Raw genomic sequence first — 17,137 nt, forward strand, 5'->3', positions numbered from 1 at the left:
AACTGGGCCTTACCTTTCCTAACCTGGTCCCTAGTTGAGGCTCCTGGATGCTGATCTCCCCGCCGCTCTGGTGTTGAAGGTGTCCTCTCTCAAGCTACTCACCTCAGCAATTCACCTCAGCAATTTAACCTGTTTCTCCTATGAAGTCACTATACTAAAAAGGCTAATAAAGGAAGAAAATGCTTACAGGGTTAAGAAATACAATGGAAAATACTTGCCATATGGCCATTATTAATATTTAATTAATATGAAAAATGTTTTTTAAAATTTGTTCGACACTTGTTGAAAATAAACAGAAAACAGTGGTATTTGAAGTTTAAAAAGCTGTAGCTGTGAAAGGTTTTCAGTCTCCCTTAGCCTTTTTACTACTGTGAAGAACATAAAAGAGAAAGTTCAAGTGTTCTTTGTGTAATTTATTTTGATGTGCCTCACCACTGAGAGCTTAAGCCTAAAGGCTTGTTTTAAATTAACTTCCTTTTATGATATGTTACATAGTAAAGTTTTTTCGAGAATGCAAAATCTTCATGCTACGTTGTACCTTCTGTTGCTACCTTCTTACAGCTGAGGTTTTTCTGGGTCTCTCCTGCATTTAGGTCTCTGCTGTAATATTTTCTTAAAATTCTGTAGTTTCACAAATTTAAGTAGTATGTGGCTGAAAACAAGGAAAAATGCACTAGAGATTATAGAAGTCATTTAATACCATGTAATATTACTTTTACATCATATGTTAGTTTTTAGGGTAATTACTGTCTGTTGTTGGTATGACAACAGACCCAGTGCTGTAGCATTTCTGTATTTTAGTAGTCTTGAACCTGGATATTTTGGTCCTTTTTCTTCTTCAGACCTGGAAGCTGGACTCCTTTTGCTGTGTGTAAAGCACCCCTTTTCAGGATGTCATGAGGCTTATAGGGCTTCTTCAATGCTTAGGAAGACTGAAGGCACTCTTGGTTTATTTTCAACATTGCTAATTCTTCAGGCTGCTTTTGCATGAGTAGTTACTTCCTTTTGAGACCTACAATAGGAGTATCTGTACCTAAGCAATTTGGATTAGGTACGTAGGGCAGTGCTGAACTTGGGCAAAGAGAGAGCACAGTTCAGTGGTAGTTGATCATGGAGGATGCTTGTAAGTCCAGCTTCAGAAATGCCCAAGCATACGACTGATGTTGTGAACTGGGCAGAGGAACAGTGTTTTCAGTTATTCTTGTCATAGCCTTGTTTTAATACAAGAGAGTGTGTTGTTGAAATGTGTGTGGAGGGGAAGTGTTAAATACATTGTTGTGACTTTGAGTGGCTTACTGGGATACATTAAGTGTGACCATCAGGGTGCCACAGGTCTGGGATTGGTATGTTGTGTTCTAATCTTTGATAGCTGTTAGGACCCATCACTAACCACAGCAATGAGTTTGAAGTGCATGCTTTTTGTCTGTTAAGTCTGAAGATAGGAAAATATACTTGGTTTTATGAGTTGGGATGGTATGATATTGTATTTTATTTGGATATAATTTGGGTAACGTAAGGATGTTTTTTTCTTTTCACTGTTAAAAAAATTCTTTGAGAAGTAGAAATTCTCCCTTTTCGATCAAGGTTCTAAACTCTCTTATCACTTCCATGATTTCTTATTTTTTTAATTTTTTTCTGTCTGGACCACCTGTGAAAACTAACCTAATTTCTACTCGTGCTCTGAGCTGACTGGGTGCAAGCCAGCTGAAGACAAGAAGCCAAGTTGCCTTACTATCAGGTTTTTGCTAGTATGTGTTGAATCTTTGAGCTTTCCAAACAGCTTCTGGATTAACTTGACTTTTCTGGTCTGTTCAGGGTATGGGTGAAGGGCGACCATGATGCTATTTGAAGCTTCCTGTATGTATGTCATAGGTCACACATGCTTAAAAGTCGTGGGGAAAAAAGGCTTATCTGCAGCCTAAACATTTCTTTTTTCCATTCAGATATTCCATCCCTGATAATTTTCTTCCTAGAACTGTTTGAAGTTAAGTTTTTGACTGATTCTTTCAGAATAACCTAGCTTCCTCCAAACTTCTAGTGAAACCTGCTTTCTTGTAATAGTAAAAACTTCAAGTCCATTTAGTACATGAGATTTAAGGTAGGGTTTTTTTAATTCAACAGTGATAGCAGCTCTTTAATGTTAATTATGTAAATATTTAAACCAGGCTTTTGCTTACATACATGCTAAATGTGTTACAGACAACTTAGTAAATGTGTCAACAGACACTTGGAAAGTATTATGTAAAAAATCCCATTAAAACATGAGAATTTATGTCAGGATGTGATAATGTAATACAAAGCTTAGCTATGATCCGAATCTCTTAAAAAGGTTCATTTTTTGTTTAATGCCTGCAAATGTGATTACAGTAATTTTGCCTCTTCCATTAGCTACATTTAGAACAACATAGTTACTTGTTTTTCTGTAGATGTCTTCTTTTTCTTCTGACCAATTGTAAAATTACTCCTTCCCACAGGCCTTTTCTTGATATGGTTTATAATGCACTGGACTGTGCTGAAGATGATTACTATGCCCTCTTTGTGCTCTGTCTTTTATATGCAATGTCACACAACAAAGGTAAGCAATGTTTGCTTCTTCTAGGGAGACTAATGAGGCACATAGTTTTGGACAGGCAGGATCTGTTTGTAACTTCTGTTTATGCATGCCTTAAAGGATGAGAAATTCTTTACATGGGGGAGGAAGAAAAAAGTATGCTGTAAGTAAAAACAGTTGCTAAGGATCACATTTTTAAGAATAATTTGGTCGAAAGCTTTGTGAACATCAGATAACTTTTCTTCCATTGGTTTCTTGGAAGTGGAATAGGACTGTTCTGTTTAATTTTTCATCTCTTAATATCAGTTGAAGTCCACTGTATTCAATCTGCAGATATATGGCATCCAGTTTTTTCCCCACTTTGTGATTGCTGCATGTAAGCCAGGTATAAAATGTTCCAAAACTTGCCGCCGTATGTTAAAATTACATCTTTGTATACTTTTAGCTTATAGATATTGCCTGAGGCCAGAGAATCAGATGTGATTATGAAAGTCATGTGCTGCCTATTTCTATCCAGCTTTGGCAGTCCTTCAGTTATTCTTTTTGAACTATGCAACTCCTCACCAGCTGCCTCATCCATTATGCCATAATTGATTAAAAGTTTATTTGTCAGTGTTCTATGCTATAAGACATCTTGCAGGTCTCCAAGGAGCCTGGACTATTGTTTATAAACTAGCAAACCTATGTTAAATGTGTACTTTGTTATAATTCAGACAGTACGAGAATACATAACCTTTTCAAAGGGATGGTTATGATTAGCTTTTGTGCTGTTTATCTTTCTGTGCATTTTAAATAGATTCCTTATGGAACAGTAATGTAAATAGCTTATACATGGGAATGTATGTCATGAACTGAGAGCAGAATTTGAATTATTTTTAGCTTATGAGTATAGTTTCTATGACATACTAGTTATTTAAATGAATTAACTGCTACAGTAAACTTAGCAAGAGAGCCATCAGGTGTGATGGCATGCTTGAAAGCAAGGATACCATTTTAGCTTCAGGGTACCTCTAATGGTCAGGTAGAGTGGAAATGAAGTCTTGAGGAAACTATCTAAGATAAGCGTCTCCTGCTCTCTTCCATCCTCTTGATGGCTTTGTCTTTTTCCAACAGTGCTTCTCTGAGATGATAACTTACAGACAATTCCAGGGCTTTCACAATCTCTTATGACATAAGATAATAACACAACTAATATCACCCAAGATAGCACCACAGCCTTGCCATGTTCTAGCCCTCTCTGACTCGCATCTCTTATTTCCCAGCCCACCCTACAACCAGTATACCTCTTCCAAAAAATGTCTTTTACTAAAGGCCTTTTGAGCATCACTGTGCTAGAAAACCCTGATGTCAAAAATTGATTCTCTTTGCTTAAAATTCATTAGTTGAAGCTGTGAATAGCCAAAATCATTAGCTGTAGCTGTTGCAGCTTCAGAATGTCCCCAGAAGCCTTTCAGTGTCATTGTAAAGGAGTAAACATGTACTCTAGGGTTGTATTTCCTAAGAATTCTTCTACTTAAGACTACAGTCCTTCAGCCCACTGTTTTTTTCCTTCAGTATAGTTAGTCACTATTCAATATCTTTTTTCCCAGAAAAAAGTCTGACATCCTCTCTTGTTTCAAAGATTATTTGCTTACATCTGTAGTATTGCTGTAAACAGTGAGGAATGCAGCAGATACAGCCTCTTGCTGCTTAGTTTCAGCAGTCTCTGTGCTCTTTATTTTCCACCCAGTATCCAGGGTTGCCAAGAGAAATACAACAGGTGGTGAAATATCTAACTTTCAAGACACTAAACATATCCTTGCCCTAAACTCGAGGTACCTGTTATTTGTTAAGAGGTCAAAATACACACTTCCTTCTTTGATGGTCACATCAGACCTTTCTAAATGAAAAATTCTTTAGGTTATATTCATTGGCTTTCTTTGTCAATAGTTTACATTAGCCTGGTGCTCTTTGGAAGCTATTTTCCCTTCTCCCCATATCCTTGGTCCTAGGTCTTAGATGCTGGACAGATAATGACATCCAGGTTTGGTGGTCTTGTCTTTCACGAGCCCACTCCTCCCGTGGCCTGTAATAGACTGCTTTCAGCCTTAGAGGCCAAAGAATCAGTGCATCTGTCTTGAACAAGAGGGGTTTTACAAGCTGTTAATTTAGTGCCCCTGTTTGATGCAAGAACGAATGTTGTTCTTTAAAAGTTCAGGAGCTGTTAAAGAGCAGCTCTTCTGTTCTACCCTGGATTCAATATCAGTCATGAAAGGTGCCTCAGGATTGAGCTGGAGTCAGTGTGTTTATATCTGAATTCAATATAATGCAAGAGATCTCTCTGCTTACAGACTTTCTCAAGATACAGGTCAGTGACCCTTTTCTTTTACAAAAGGGCATGAAGGTCCAAACATGGAGAGTTGTTTCCCCAGTTTCAGGAAGCAGTAACTCTCTAAGAGTTGTGCGTCTAGGATCTGATTACCTGTTTACTGCCTGACAGAGATGGTAAATGCTGTAGTGAGCACTTGAATCAGTTCACCAGGTAATGAATTGGAAATCTAGGATGATTTCTTGTGACTGAGTGCAATACAAACTTGTCCTCTCTACACCACAGGAAAATGAGTTGTGGTTTTCTGTTTCAGTATATTAGCTGTTTCAGGTCTGTTCCTGATTCCCTAGCTGGTCAGTTTGAATTTCACCATTTCCCCCCAATCCTGCTCACTCTGGTACAGTGGTGAAGGCTAAAACAGAGCTCATTCAGAAAACCACTGAATTGCTCTGGCTTAACCAAGAACTTTGATTTGGGCCTTGCTTCTAAGGGAGCAGCCTTCTCAGTCTTAGTCACTAAATGTAGACACCTTTTTGAGGCTTTTGATCATGACTCCTTCCATTGGATACTGAGTCTGCATTTTGCACCATGTGCTTGAATGAGTTTAAAGAAAATATGCTTGTTCTTCACCAGCAAGAAATATCTGTGTGAACAATAAAAAAGAATCACAATTTGTGACACATCTATTTAGGTGCATACATGTACCTCTTGGATCTGAAAGATTTTTAATCCCAGAAGGAACCCTTCATATATGTTGCTAGAGCATGTGCTCTATCTCAAGAATGCAGAACTTGGTGTCCTTGGCAGGCAGACAACCAAAAGAAAGATGCTGAATATGAATTCTTTCACTGTGATTTCAGTTTGGCCACTTTGTTGAGTACCTGTCTGGTCCTGCCTTATTCCTCCCACGTGTTTTCTTAGTCTTCTTAATGGTTTTATGTGAGTTAATGACTATGTCCTCCTGTGAAAATTTAATCTGCATATAGGTTTTCTCTAAGAAATGTTACTTGTGAGTAGCTTTTATTCCCAGAAGGAAAACTGTTTCTTAACATTTCATCAAACTGTTAAGATTGTTGTGAACACTAGCACTCTGATTGCCCTTGTTCCTTAAATGCTTCCCCTCCTGCCTCCCTTTTTTTAGTCTCATCATGACATTTGTAATACTGTCATTAATCTTCAAACAGACCTTGCTTACTGAAGAAATAATTCAGGTACCACGAATGGTGGTGTTAATGTACTACAAGTACAAGTTTGGAAGACACTATAAACCCCGAGATAGTAATCTTCTGTTTTATGGGGTTATTACCGTCCTTTAAAACAAGGACAGGGGGATCCTCAGCAGTCCATAACTTCATTTATTTTTAAGAGTCCTTACAGTAACCAGTCTATTCTGAGAAATAACTGCTATTTTAGAGGAAGAAAGAAAGATGGGTTTTGTTTCCTTTTACAAATCAGTGAGAATCTATTGGGGAGGGTACTAAATAAAAGGCCACTAGTTACTAAATAAAATTCCTTTTTTCTTTAAACATAAATGAACTGGTCACTTATTCCTAGAGCAGAATTTCAAATTGGACTTCCTCTTTTCCCCTGTAGCCATTATGCTCTTCAGATATATGACTTGACTTTGATTTAGATGCTGCAAACAAATAGTCTGAGAATTCCAGATGCAGCAAAATGGCTTGGATGTCACCATCCACCTGGGATTTGAGTGCCTTCACTAAGTAGGCTCCATTTAAGACTCAGATTTTTCAGCGATACATGAACGCGTTTAGTCTTTCTGTTGTTCAAAACTAAATTGCCCAGTTTTGTATTGCTGCTTCTGAGAAAACTACTGCAGTATATTATAATACTTACGTCAAGGCATACCTGTTTCCTCATTTACTTTTCTTCCTTCATCTCCCACAAAGGAATTGACCCAGTCAAGCTGGAGAGAATTCAGCTTCCAGCTCAACATGCTGAAGAGAGAAATTCATATAACCATGTACTTGCAGAAGGGCTCATCAGGATAATGAATTATGCTGCACAACCAGGTTTGGGGGGGGGGGGGGGGGGGGGGGGGGGGGGGGGGGGGGGGAGGGGAGGGAAGTGATAAAAGAAAGTGTTGCTCCCTAGCCTCTTGTCTTTGAGGGGGAAGCATCTGTCTCTTCCATGAACAATACAGTCTGTGAGAGACAGCAATCAGTTTTTTCTTGGTTGGTGAGGAGCTCTGGATTTCTGCTGAATAGTTGCTTTCATACTCAGAGTACTACATGATTCTGTTGTCTTAATTCCTACTTTCTGTGGTTTTGAGTAAAGAAAAGTGATGAGGTATATAGTGATTTCACAACGGTCTGGCAGGGACAGCTGTGGTCTCCTGAGGCCCTCCCCGGGCTTCAGACTTCCCAGTGCCTGGGGAGAGTGTCTGGTGCAAATACGTCATGTTTAACCCTAGTCGGCAACTCAGGACAAAGTCCTGAAATTACGAAAAAGTGTATGTGCTTTTGGGAAATAAGCAGAATTAATAGAAAATGATAAATGTGAGGGTGCTGAGGCACTGGCACAGGCTGCCCCAGCCTGCCAGTGTTCAAGGCCAGGTTGGATGGGGCTTGGATCAACCTGCCTATGGCAGGGGGTAGGAACTTGAGGAGCTTTAAGGTCCCTTCCAACTCAGACCATTCTGTGATTCAGCATCCTGGATATATGATTTGTGGCACCTTTGCTTATGAAAGTAATTCCAGTGGAGTAGTAGACTTGAAAACTATATGGTAGCCTTTGCTTATAGCATCCTGTCTCTAGAGGTGATAGACATATTTTCCCGTGATTATTTTGTTTGGTTGGTTTTTTTTGCATTATATATCCAGTTTCTGAACTGTTTTGCAGAAAACCTGTTTTTTTTTCCCTGAGTTCTACTTTCTTTGTGAAATGAGGGATAAGGCTCAGTGGCCTATTCCATGGAAACATGATTGTTGTTTAAGCCACATCTCTTCTCACTTCCCCTGTTAAAACTTCAAATGAGTAGATGTGGTTTTCCCCTGAAACTGACACCCAATCACATTTCTGGTTGTCTGCAGGGTAAAATCTAATGCTTATTTGACTAGTCAACAGAGTATTAACTTGAGCTGATGTCAGTCACAGATTAAGACCATGTTTTTATATATATAAAGACTTTGGACATACTGGGAGATGGAAAGAGTGCAAGATGAGGAAATGCATTTATTTAAACAAAAGTACTTCTGGGGAGGGGTGGAAATAGGGGGATGTAAGCTTGCTAAATGCTGTGTAGAACATTTCCTGTTCTCTGCTTTTTGGGCTACTGACCTTTGTCTAGTTTCTGACAGCATGCTGCTAACTTGTAAAATAATAGATGGGGTTGGGGTCAAAAGCTAAGATGTTTGTCTCTTCAGTATTGATCACTGAACTCCAACTCTGCATTTCTTATATATAATACATATCCTAAGGATTATACCTATATTAATCCTTCTGAAATACAAGCTTAAAATCTCAGTGCATTCTTTCACTCTGACTTCTCCAGATTTCAGGCTGTATTTGAATCCTGTGGACTTTTTTAATTAAGGAAAAGCTATGCCTTTTTAGTATGCTATATACACAACTTCCGTTTGTCCTGTAACTTTACCCATGCCAAACAGCTGTGAGTCTTTTGGAATTTTAGTGTAATTCAGCTCTCCCTAATCAGATTGACAAAGGCATTGTTTTCATCTTCTTTTCTAATAGTATTTATTGCCTTCTTATAGCACGCTTCTGCTTGAAGTTTTCTTCTGCTTTGAATTACTCTTCCAGTTTTGGGATATTTTTTAATAACCATCAAAATTGTAAGTCAACATTAGCACTCATCCTTCTCAGATACGGTGTGTATGACAGAGGAGCAAAGTTTATGACAATTGCAGAAAAGTGTAGAAGCATTTAATAGCATCTGGTAATGAGACAAGTGATACTTGGACTGCTGCTATTTTGTATATTGAAATTTTCTTTTCATAGATGGAAAAATCCGTTTGGCAACTTTAGAACTTGGCTGCCTGTTGCTGAAGCAGCTTGTGTTCTCTAGAAACAGCAGCATCATAAAAGATGTTCACCTTGCTTGCCTTGAGGTAAGTATTTTCTTTCACATTACCAGTCACAGCATCACTTGTCTTTGTCTTATAGTTGAATAAATTTGTTTAACTTGTGATTGCAATAAGCATAAATGTGAAATTTGAGCTTCTAGAACATCTTTCCATTGGTGACTCTGTGCAGTGAATATAGAGAATCAATACCCTGTGTTGTGTTCTCAGCTTTGCTGTTATCTTTCTTAACTTCTCCAGCAAGGTTACGTTGACCTTTCTCTCTGAACTCTGTATGCCATCCATCTGAATGATATGGAGTGCTTTTGAAACTAACAAGCTTGCATAAACTGTATTTTTGTGAGTGCAAGAACTGTGTTCTATCAAATTCTGGGCTGAAAGCTATGAGTATTGTGACATTAATAGATAGTCTCTTATGTATTTTTTTCGGCATTTTTTTTTGTTTAAATGTGACTTTTGAGTAAATGGTGCATTTACTCCCTGAAACACAGTTATTTTGTTTTTCCTAGGGTGCAAGGGAGGAAAGTATTCATCTCCTTCGTCGTTTCTATAAGGTATATATGCGAAATGCTGCAAGAAAAAAATATTTTACATAATGTGGAATTAGAAGCAAGTCTGCATCCCAGTCTTTACAGAGTGCCCAAGGCAGCACTTTTTAAGAGGGGCACTCTAAATGTGTGATATAGAAGAAAGTCATTTTGGAGGATTCCTCTGCTTTCATGCCATTCCATACCACACTGGCATAACATCACGAAGTCCCACAGGGCTTGTGCTGGAGGTCAAGTTAGAAGCCATGTACTTTTGATGTAACTGGCGTGTATTTTATGTATTTCATGGAACAGAACCACACTATTAGAACATTTCTAATACAGAATGTTGTTTCTTTTTGGCATTGCTTTTTATTTCATATCTGAAATTATGATCTCAAATTTTACTTAATCTTCTCACTGGAGGCCTCTGCACCCCCAGGCATTAACTTCTGTATAATGAGTGGTAAATCCATGACAGATTTCAGGTGTCTAAAGCCTCTTTGTATTGTTCTTAGAATTCTCTTGAAGGATGTCTTCTCAATGTGGCTTACATACAATAAGTAACTTGAGGTGGTGGGTTGACCTTGACTTTCTGCAGGACATCCACCTAGCTGCTCTCTCACTCCCCCTCCTCAAGAGGATGGAGGGAGAATGTAAGATAAAAAAATCTTATGGTTGAGATAAACAGGGAGATCACTTTTCAATACCATCATGGGTGAAACAGAACCAATTTGGTGAAAATTAATTTACTGGCAATTAAAATAAATTTAGATAGTCAGAAAAAAAGACAAATTAAAACCTTCCCCCCACCCCTCCATTTTCCCTAGGTCATCTTTGCTGCTTCATTCCTGACTCTTCTAACTTCTCCCCCTGAGTGGTGCAGTGGGGTGGGAAAGAGGGGTTTGGGGTCAGTCCATAGCAGTTCATCTCTGGCCCTTCTTCTTCCTCACTCTTTTCCCCTGCCCCAGTGCGGGTTTTCTTCTCCATGGGCTGCAGTCCTTCAGGAAAGAAACCTGATTCAGTGTGGGTCCTCCACGACAGCAGTTCTGTCAGGGCATACTCACCTGCTCCACCATGGCCCTCTCTGCAGCCTGCCCAGGAATCTCTCTCCCAGGCATGTTGTCCCAGAGGTGCCGTAACTGTTGCTGAGGGGCTCAGCTGTGCCCTGCACTTGGTGGTGGCACTGGAACACCCAGTACATGATGAAACAAAACAAACATGGCTTCATGTTTGTAAGGATTTATGGTCTGTCCTTATCCCTCTTTTTGAAAGGGAGAAGAAATTTTTCTGGATATGTTTGAAGATGAATATCGGAGCATGACTGTAAGTGACACCCCTTCCGCCCTGCCAGATCCTCAAACCCAGATACAGCACAGCAGCAAGTGCAAGTACTTACTGCTAACTACTGACAGTGCTGGTATCTTTTTTTTCTGGGAATAGAATAACAAAATGAGGGTGGCTTTTTTGTCTCTGAGGAGTTATCTCTACAGTTACGTGAATCTTTTCTGTGAAATTTTACAGCTCTTTATTTAATAAAAGCCTGTTGCTTTCAGAAAGTGATTATATAAAAATTGCTTTATCCTGGGAAATGAGACATTGGATTTTTTTTTTTTAGGTGTTAAGCAATGTGAAAATCTTCCTGTATTGTACTTTCCATTTCCTTTTTTTAACATTCTTCACCTTTATGTTGTAAAATACTGTTTAAACCAGCATACACATATGTGAGTTGCATCTGAAGTAGTTATTTATTTGTTAGGGATTTTAGTTCTGTGTTCTCATTTGTTCATTGTTGTCATAGTTTAACCCCAGCCAGCAACTAATTACCACAGAGTCACTCACCCCCCCTACCCTTCCCATGGGATGGGGAAGAGAAATGGAAGAAAAGGTAAAAAACTGTGGGTTGAAAAAAGAACAGTTTAATGAGAGAAATAAAATATAATAATAACAATGATAATGATAATAAAAGGAAATAGCAGTAAAACAAATAAAAAAGGAAAACCCAGGTGATGCACAGCACGGTTGCTCACCACCTGTTGACTGATACCCAGCCTGTCCCTGAGCAGCCATCAGTCCCCCTCTTGGCTCACTCCCCCCAGTTTATATACTGGGCATGATGTACTGTGGTATGAAATACCCCTTTGCCTAGTTTGGGTCAGGTGTCCTGTCTGCTTCCTCGTGGCTGCAGAACATGAGACTGAAATGTTCTTAACTTAGTGTGAGCACAACTTAGCACCAACTAAACCATCAGTGTTATCAACACTTTTCTCAGACTAAAGCCAAGACACAACTACTAGGGAGAAAATTAACTATCTCAGCTGAAACCAGGACAAATGTCTATGTAGGCTTCTGTATCTTTTTACACATTATTGAATTTGTTAATGCAGTGTTTTAGACACTGAAGATGAATTGTTCTGAGATCAGAAAAATTGGCTAAAAATTATTTTTAAGTCTATATGTGTGCAAGGCAGCAGTTAAAACTGTGCTGTGAATATTCTGGACCTTGTTTCAGTCTGCTACTTTTATGGTATGTGACCATGGCAAAGTGGCCAGGAATGCTTCCAGTTACAGTTGGCTATTTTGGAATGCCCATATGACTGCATTTTTCTTTTGGGCCAGTAGTGTACAAGCTGTGGAACAGGCTTTTGTATGTTCTTGCCATTCCAGCTGGCTTCCTGGCAAAAAGAAGTTTGTGTCTCCAGTGCATGTGTATGTAATAAGTCTTGGATGAAATTGCCCAAAGGTATAGCAGGATAGATAGTTTAGACATCATTTATTCATGAAAATAGGCAGACATGTAGAGGAGAGACTCTCTTAGTGGCACAGTTGAAGGGAATTTTCTAGTGTGAAAGTTACTGCATTACTTGATACTTGAGAGTTCTTTTGGAGAGAAAAAGATACGGAAAACTTTCTTATGATTGAAGTTGCAAGAACGTGACAGGCTTTTGTTTTTAGTACTCATGAAATAGCTTTTTGTCTGTAATTTTTCAGAGTTATTTTCCCATGGATTCTTTTCAGTATGGAAACTTCAACAGTGTGTTAGGGAATGATAAGCAAATAAAATAGAGATTGTGTGTAAGGATCTCAAAATAAGATAGATTGTATTAAAAAAATATCTCGGGACTCTGACAGTTCCTTCCTCTTAAAATATGCAACCATGAATTGTATTTGAAAGTAAAGATGCAGATGCTTGTTGTTCTGTATAGTGATCAATGCTAAAATATTTTTATAGATTAAACCCATGAATGTGGAGTACTTGATGATGGATGCCTCAATCTTACTGCCTCCAACGGGGACACCACTGACTGGTATTGATTTTGTGAAAAGATTGCCTTGTGGAGATGTAGAAAGAACACGAAGAGTGAGTCATGCTATTTTTCTTTTCCTTTTTTTTTTTTTCCTTGAAAGCTGCTTGGTTAGAAGCTTCATCCGTAAAATCATGAAGACTTTATGAAGGCAGGTCTGTGTGTAGAGTATATAATATTTACCTGTCACAGTGAAAAAAACTTTTCTCTACAATTTCTTGTGTCTGATCAATTCAGTATGTTCTTGTACTGGGGATTTAATTTTTTAGACCATGTGGACAACCCCATAAGAAGGCATAAGAAGTTGTGATGACATACGCTGGCAGTTTCCTTTTGTGATCTGTTATTTCAGTCTGTCATTATATTCCTATGGTAAGAATCGCCACTGAAAAGCTGGCTGACTTCATATTGCTTGTCTTTCTTAGATATTGGAAAACAAAAACCCAAACAATCTACTCAGGAGTGTTCATCTTGCTGGAATAATTCATGATAGGAGTCTTGAGAGTGAGGAGAAAAAAAGCAAATTGTAGAGGTGATAACTGACCTGAATAACAGCATTGTTATCAGCATGCTTAGGATAATCCCTTCTTGGCTCTTATCTGGCAGTGTCATAATAAGCCTTGTGGTGCCAGTAAGTCTTTAAGATATCTTATTGCACAACATTGTCATCTGAAAAGTGTTGTTCTTCGGGTAGCTTTGCACTTGCATGTCTGCATAAGTATATTCAAGTGCTCTTGAAGAAAAAAACGTATTTCCGGGAATCTTCAGAAAACTTTTGCTATAATTACTTCTTATAAGCCATGAAACTTTTGTTATCACAGGAAGTTTGATAAAATACAGTGGATTATCTTGGAAAGTATTGTTCTTAGAAAGCAAAAATGTTTCATAGAATATCCTCTAAGACATTGAACAAAATGATTCTTAGAAATGTGTTAATAGAAAATGATTGCTTCATGGTTTTTCATATGCTAAGTAAGGAGTAGCTTAACTTCTGTTGGTGGAAATTTGAAATCAATATTCCTGTAAATCCTTTGGGATCGAAGGGTCTTTCTTGTCAGCAAGAGCTCCCAGAATGCTTCTTTGTTGGTCCTCTTTCCCCTGATTGTATTGCTCTAGAAGGTTTAGAGTTTGTTAGTATTCCTGTGCTACATTTTTCCTGCTAGGCTCTCCTAGGCTGAATTGCCATAGCAATACGCTGAACTTCAGGTGTATCTTGTGACAAAGTGTATCTTGCTGCTGCCACTTAACCTGCTGGAAGTCCTTTTTCCTGACAGGTTCAAATGGATAGTGACTCAATTCAGAGAATCCCATGACACGATTCTAAAAATGCTTTATTTCACTAGCAAGTGAAAAAGTCCTGTACTTTGATTACATCATGAGTTCTTAACTGTTAGTGATCAGATCCTTTTAGGCTGTCATTTCTTTTGCTATGGGAAGTACCTCTAAGTGGCAGGTCTTTTGCTCTTTAATTTTAGCAGGAACTCTCAGAAATCAGAACTCTCGAGTTATCAAAGGCACATCTCCAAAATCCAGACAGCCAACCCCTCTGACTTGAAGCTTTAAAATGACCATAAGTTTCTAGGCTGCTTTCTGAAACCAGCTGTTACTACTTTATTGAGCCTTCTGCCCAGAATCAGATAATCTTTGCAATTGCTGGCAATTTGGTTACTGTTTGTTGGTTGCATCTCTTCGTCTGATTTCTGTAGTCCTAAAGATGGTGTTGCTACCAATCACCTAGAATAATGCAAACTCACTTACATGCTGATTTGGGAAGCCACGAACGGTATGGGTCATGCGCCTCTGCACTTTGGAGTGCATAGCAAAGGCTTTGAGAGAAGGTTTTGAGCTACCTGTGAGAATGCTAGTTCATGGGAATGTAGGAAGATACTGGAAGGTTTCCCTTAAAACTGCTGTTTCTTTGCCTGTTGTATGTATATGAATGAAGGAATCAGTGCAGGGTATACCTCATCATAATGTGTAGTTCTTTAGTTTAGATAGCAATTCATATTTGTTCCTACTTAACCAAGAAAACAGAAGTCAGCTGAAAGAAATTCTAGGCCACTGCTCTGCTGTTTTATTGAGATCTAATAAACTGCTATAGGAAGTCACAAATCACGTTTTTTTGTGTTTATATTGGTGCTGCTAGCAAAGCAAGGGCTGCCAGTATTGCAGGAAGCACAGTGTAGTTCCCTTTTCATCTGATGTTCTTGATTATTCTTTCCTTGCAAAGGCTAAGATTCTAACTTTTTTACCCATTCCTGTAGTAAATATGATTACATGTTTGGAGATGAGTGACGTTGGTTTTATAGGGAATGTGAAGAAAACTAATCCTCTGTGTAGGAGGGAAAGAGTGAAAGCAAGCTAAGTGATAGCTGCCCTCTGAATTTTTAAACCCCTGGTGGATTTGACTTCTTTGAGTTACCAAATATGCAAGGATGTTGCTGTTCTTGATTGAACTTGGAAACTTAAAGCCAATACCATGAATTCCTCTTGAAGCATCTGGTAGTAAAGCTGCGTTATAGTAAGTGATCCTGTTTAATTTCAGTAAATGCACAATATGTAGCCTGCCTAAATGGGAGAGATCATGCCCCATGAGGAAGTGTCTCTGCTGTTATTCATAAGGCAGTGTTAATATCATGGTTTTGTTAGATACCCTTGACATTTTCTGCTCAGAATCACCATTTTGCCCTGTTAGATTTCAACAGTATACCACATTGATCTGCTCTGGGACGGTTTATGGAAGAGCCAGATACATGGCTTCCTTCTCTTCATCCCTGTTCTGTCAGAAGTTTCTGAAAGCACCACCAGTATATTAACCACCAAGCATTCATTTCTGCTTCACAGGAGCCACAGTTTTGTTGGTTTTAAAAATGCAGGGCTGAAAGGTTTTGTGTTAAACCAGTTTAGATTTGTTTTTCCTAATACTTCCTGCATTCTGGGGGTTCCTAGGCACTGCAGCTGTTCCATGAATTCAGTGCTTTTACTGTAAGGCAGCAGTTAATTTACACTATGCCACAGAATTACTATGTAGAAACTGTTTTAAAACCAAAACACCAGAAGTAATAATTTATTTTTTTTTTCATTTGCTGTACTGAAAATACAGTTCTTTTGAGGGAAGAGGATTATAAGTGGTGCTTTTCAAAATGTGGCTAATGATGACACTTTTTTGGCACTTTGTCTCGTCTTTGCATACTATTTGTCATTGATTTCTAAATGAAACCAAGGATATTAATTTCTCACAGCATCTGTTGGAAATTTCTTGGGACTGGTGCAGCTTTTAGAATGCTTTGCCCTCATATAGACCTTCTGAGAATGTAGATGAAGTTCTCTGAGAATGCTGTATTGCAGATGATTAGTTTTGATGAACACAGCAAATTAAAACTCAAAAATCCACAGTTTTCTCTGAAACTTGTAAATGTCTTGGCTAGACTCCGACAGAAGACTTATTTACTGTTTAAAGTTCAAATTGTGAGAGTCTCTGAAGGTTGCTTGTATGGTTGTCTGTAGTGTACATATAAGTACTATTAGTCTTCAAATAATGCTAAATAAAGTCTAATATTGTTGGTTCTGCTTTAATAACTCTTGTAATCATTTGCCTGTCAGTCACACTCTGTGTAAGTGTGCCAGTGGGATAAAAGTTCTGCTTCTTCTACTTCATTAAAAATAAATAGTATGTTTTAACTTCTTCCATGTCCTTTTTAACTGACTTTGAAATTCCATTCTGCTTTCCCATTTTAAAAAATAGATTTACTGCACCGCAGCATACTCCCAAGATGTGAAAGCAAGTATACGTATGTAAGACTCTGCTAAAACCTGTAGTATTGCATGCAGCAATACTGTAATATTCTTTTTCCAATTTCTCCAGGCAATCAGAGTTTTCTTTATGCTCCGTTCACTATCACTGCACCTACGAGACGAGCCAGAAACTCAGTTACCACTCACAAGGGAGGGAGATCTGATAAAGGCGGATGATGTTCTTGACTTGAGTAAGTAGTCCCTTGATTTCTCAAATAGTCCATGACTTGGAAAAACTGTTGGCCTTTGATTGTTTTTTTTTTTTAAGTTATATTGCTACATTGCAAAAGTTTGTTTTCTGCTGGATTTGGAGCACTTCTTGTGGTGGTTTTTTTGTTTGTTTGTTGTAAGAAGCTGTTAATAAATGTTCCAGGGTTTAAATATTAGCACAGAAAAGATTGTCTCATTTGTCTGATTTCCTGGTACATTAGTTTCCTAAATGAACTGATCCTAGGAGGATTTTCTTTTATCCTGCTTTCACTTAAGCAATTAATTTTAAGAGGCTAGAGGTAATTGCTCCAACAGCTACACTGTGCTGGTTTACTAATACTGGGATTTGGTCACCATCATGTGTGTGTGTCATTGTTACCCTG

At 38.4% G+C, this 17,137-nt stretch overlaps 1 protein-coding gene across 9 annotated transcripts in view; it reads left to right on the plus strand.

The window, feature by feature from the left end:
* CLEC16A (C-type lectin domain containing 16A) overlaps window positions 1–17,137 on the plus strand; it is a 149,052-nt gene that overhangs the window by 27,084 nt on the left and 104,831 nt on the right. For all 9 annotated transcript variants that reach the window (XM_062611837.1, XM_062611830.1, XM_062611832.1 and 6 more), the window contains 7 exons: window positions 2,475–2,575; window positions 6,767–6,889; window positions 8,835–8,944; window positions 9,427–9,471; window positions 10,720–10,770; window positions 12,677–12,805; window positions 16,615–16,735. In XM_062611837.1, coding sequence (XP_062467821.1) covers window positions 2,475–2,575; window positions 6,767–6,889; window positions 8,835–8,944; window positions 9,427–9,471; window positions 10,720–10,770; window positions 12,677–12,805; window positions 16,615–16,735 — 680 coding nt within the window. The remainder of the gene's footprint in view (window positions 1–2,474; window positions 2,576–6,766; window positions 6,890–8,834; window positions 8,945–9,426; window positions 9,472–10,719; window positions 10,771–12,676; window positions 12,806–16,614; window positions 16,736–17,137) is intronic.

This window comes from Pezoporus occidentalis, unplaced genomic scaffold, assembly GCF_034315485.1.
Source record: "Pezoporus occidentalis ecotype Australia unplaced genomic scaffold, CSIRO_AGI_Poc_V1 ctg158, whole genome shotgun sequence".
In the NCBI taxonomy this organism is placed as follows: Eukaryota; Metazoa; Chordata; class Aves; order Psittaciformes; family Psittacidae; genus Pezoporus; species Pezoporus occidentalis.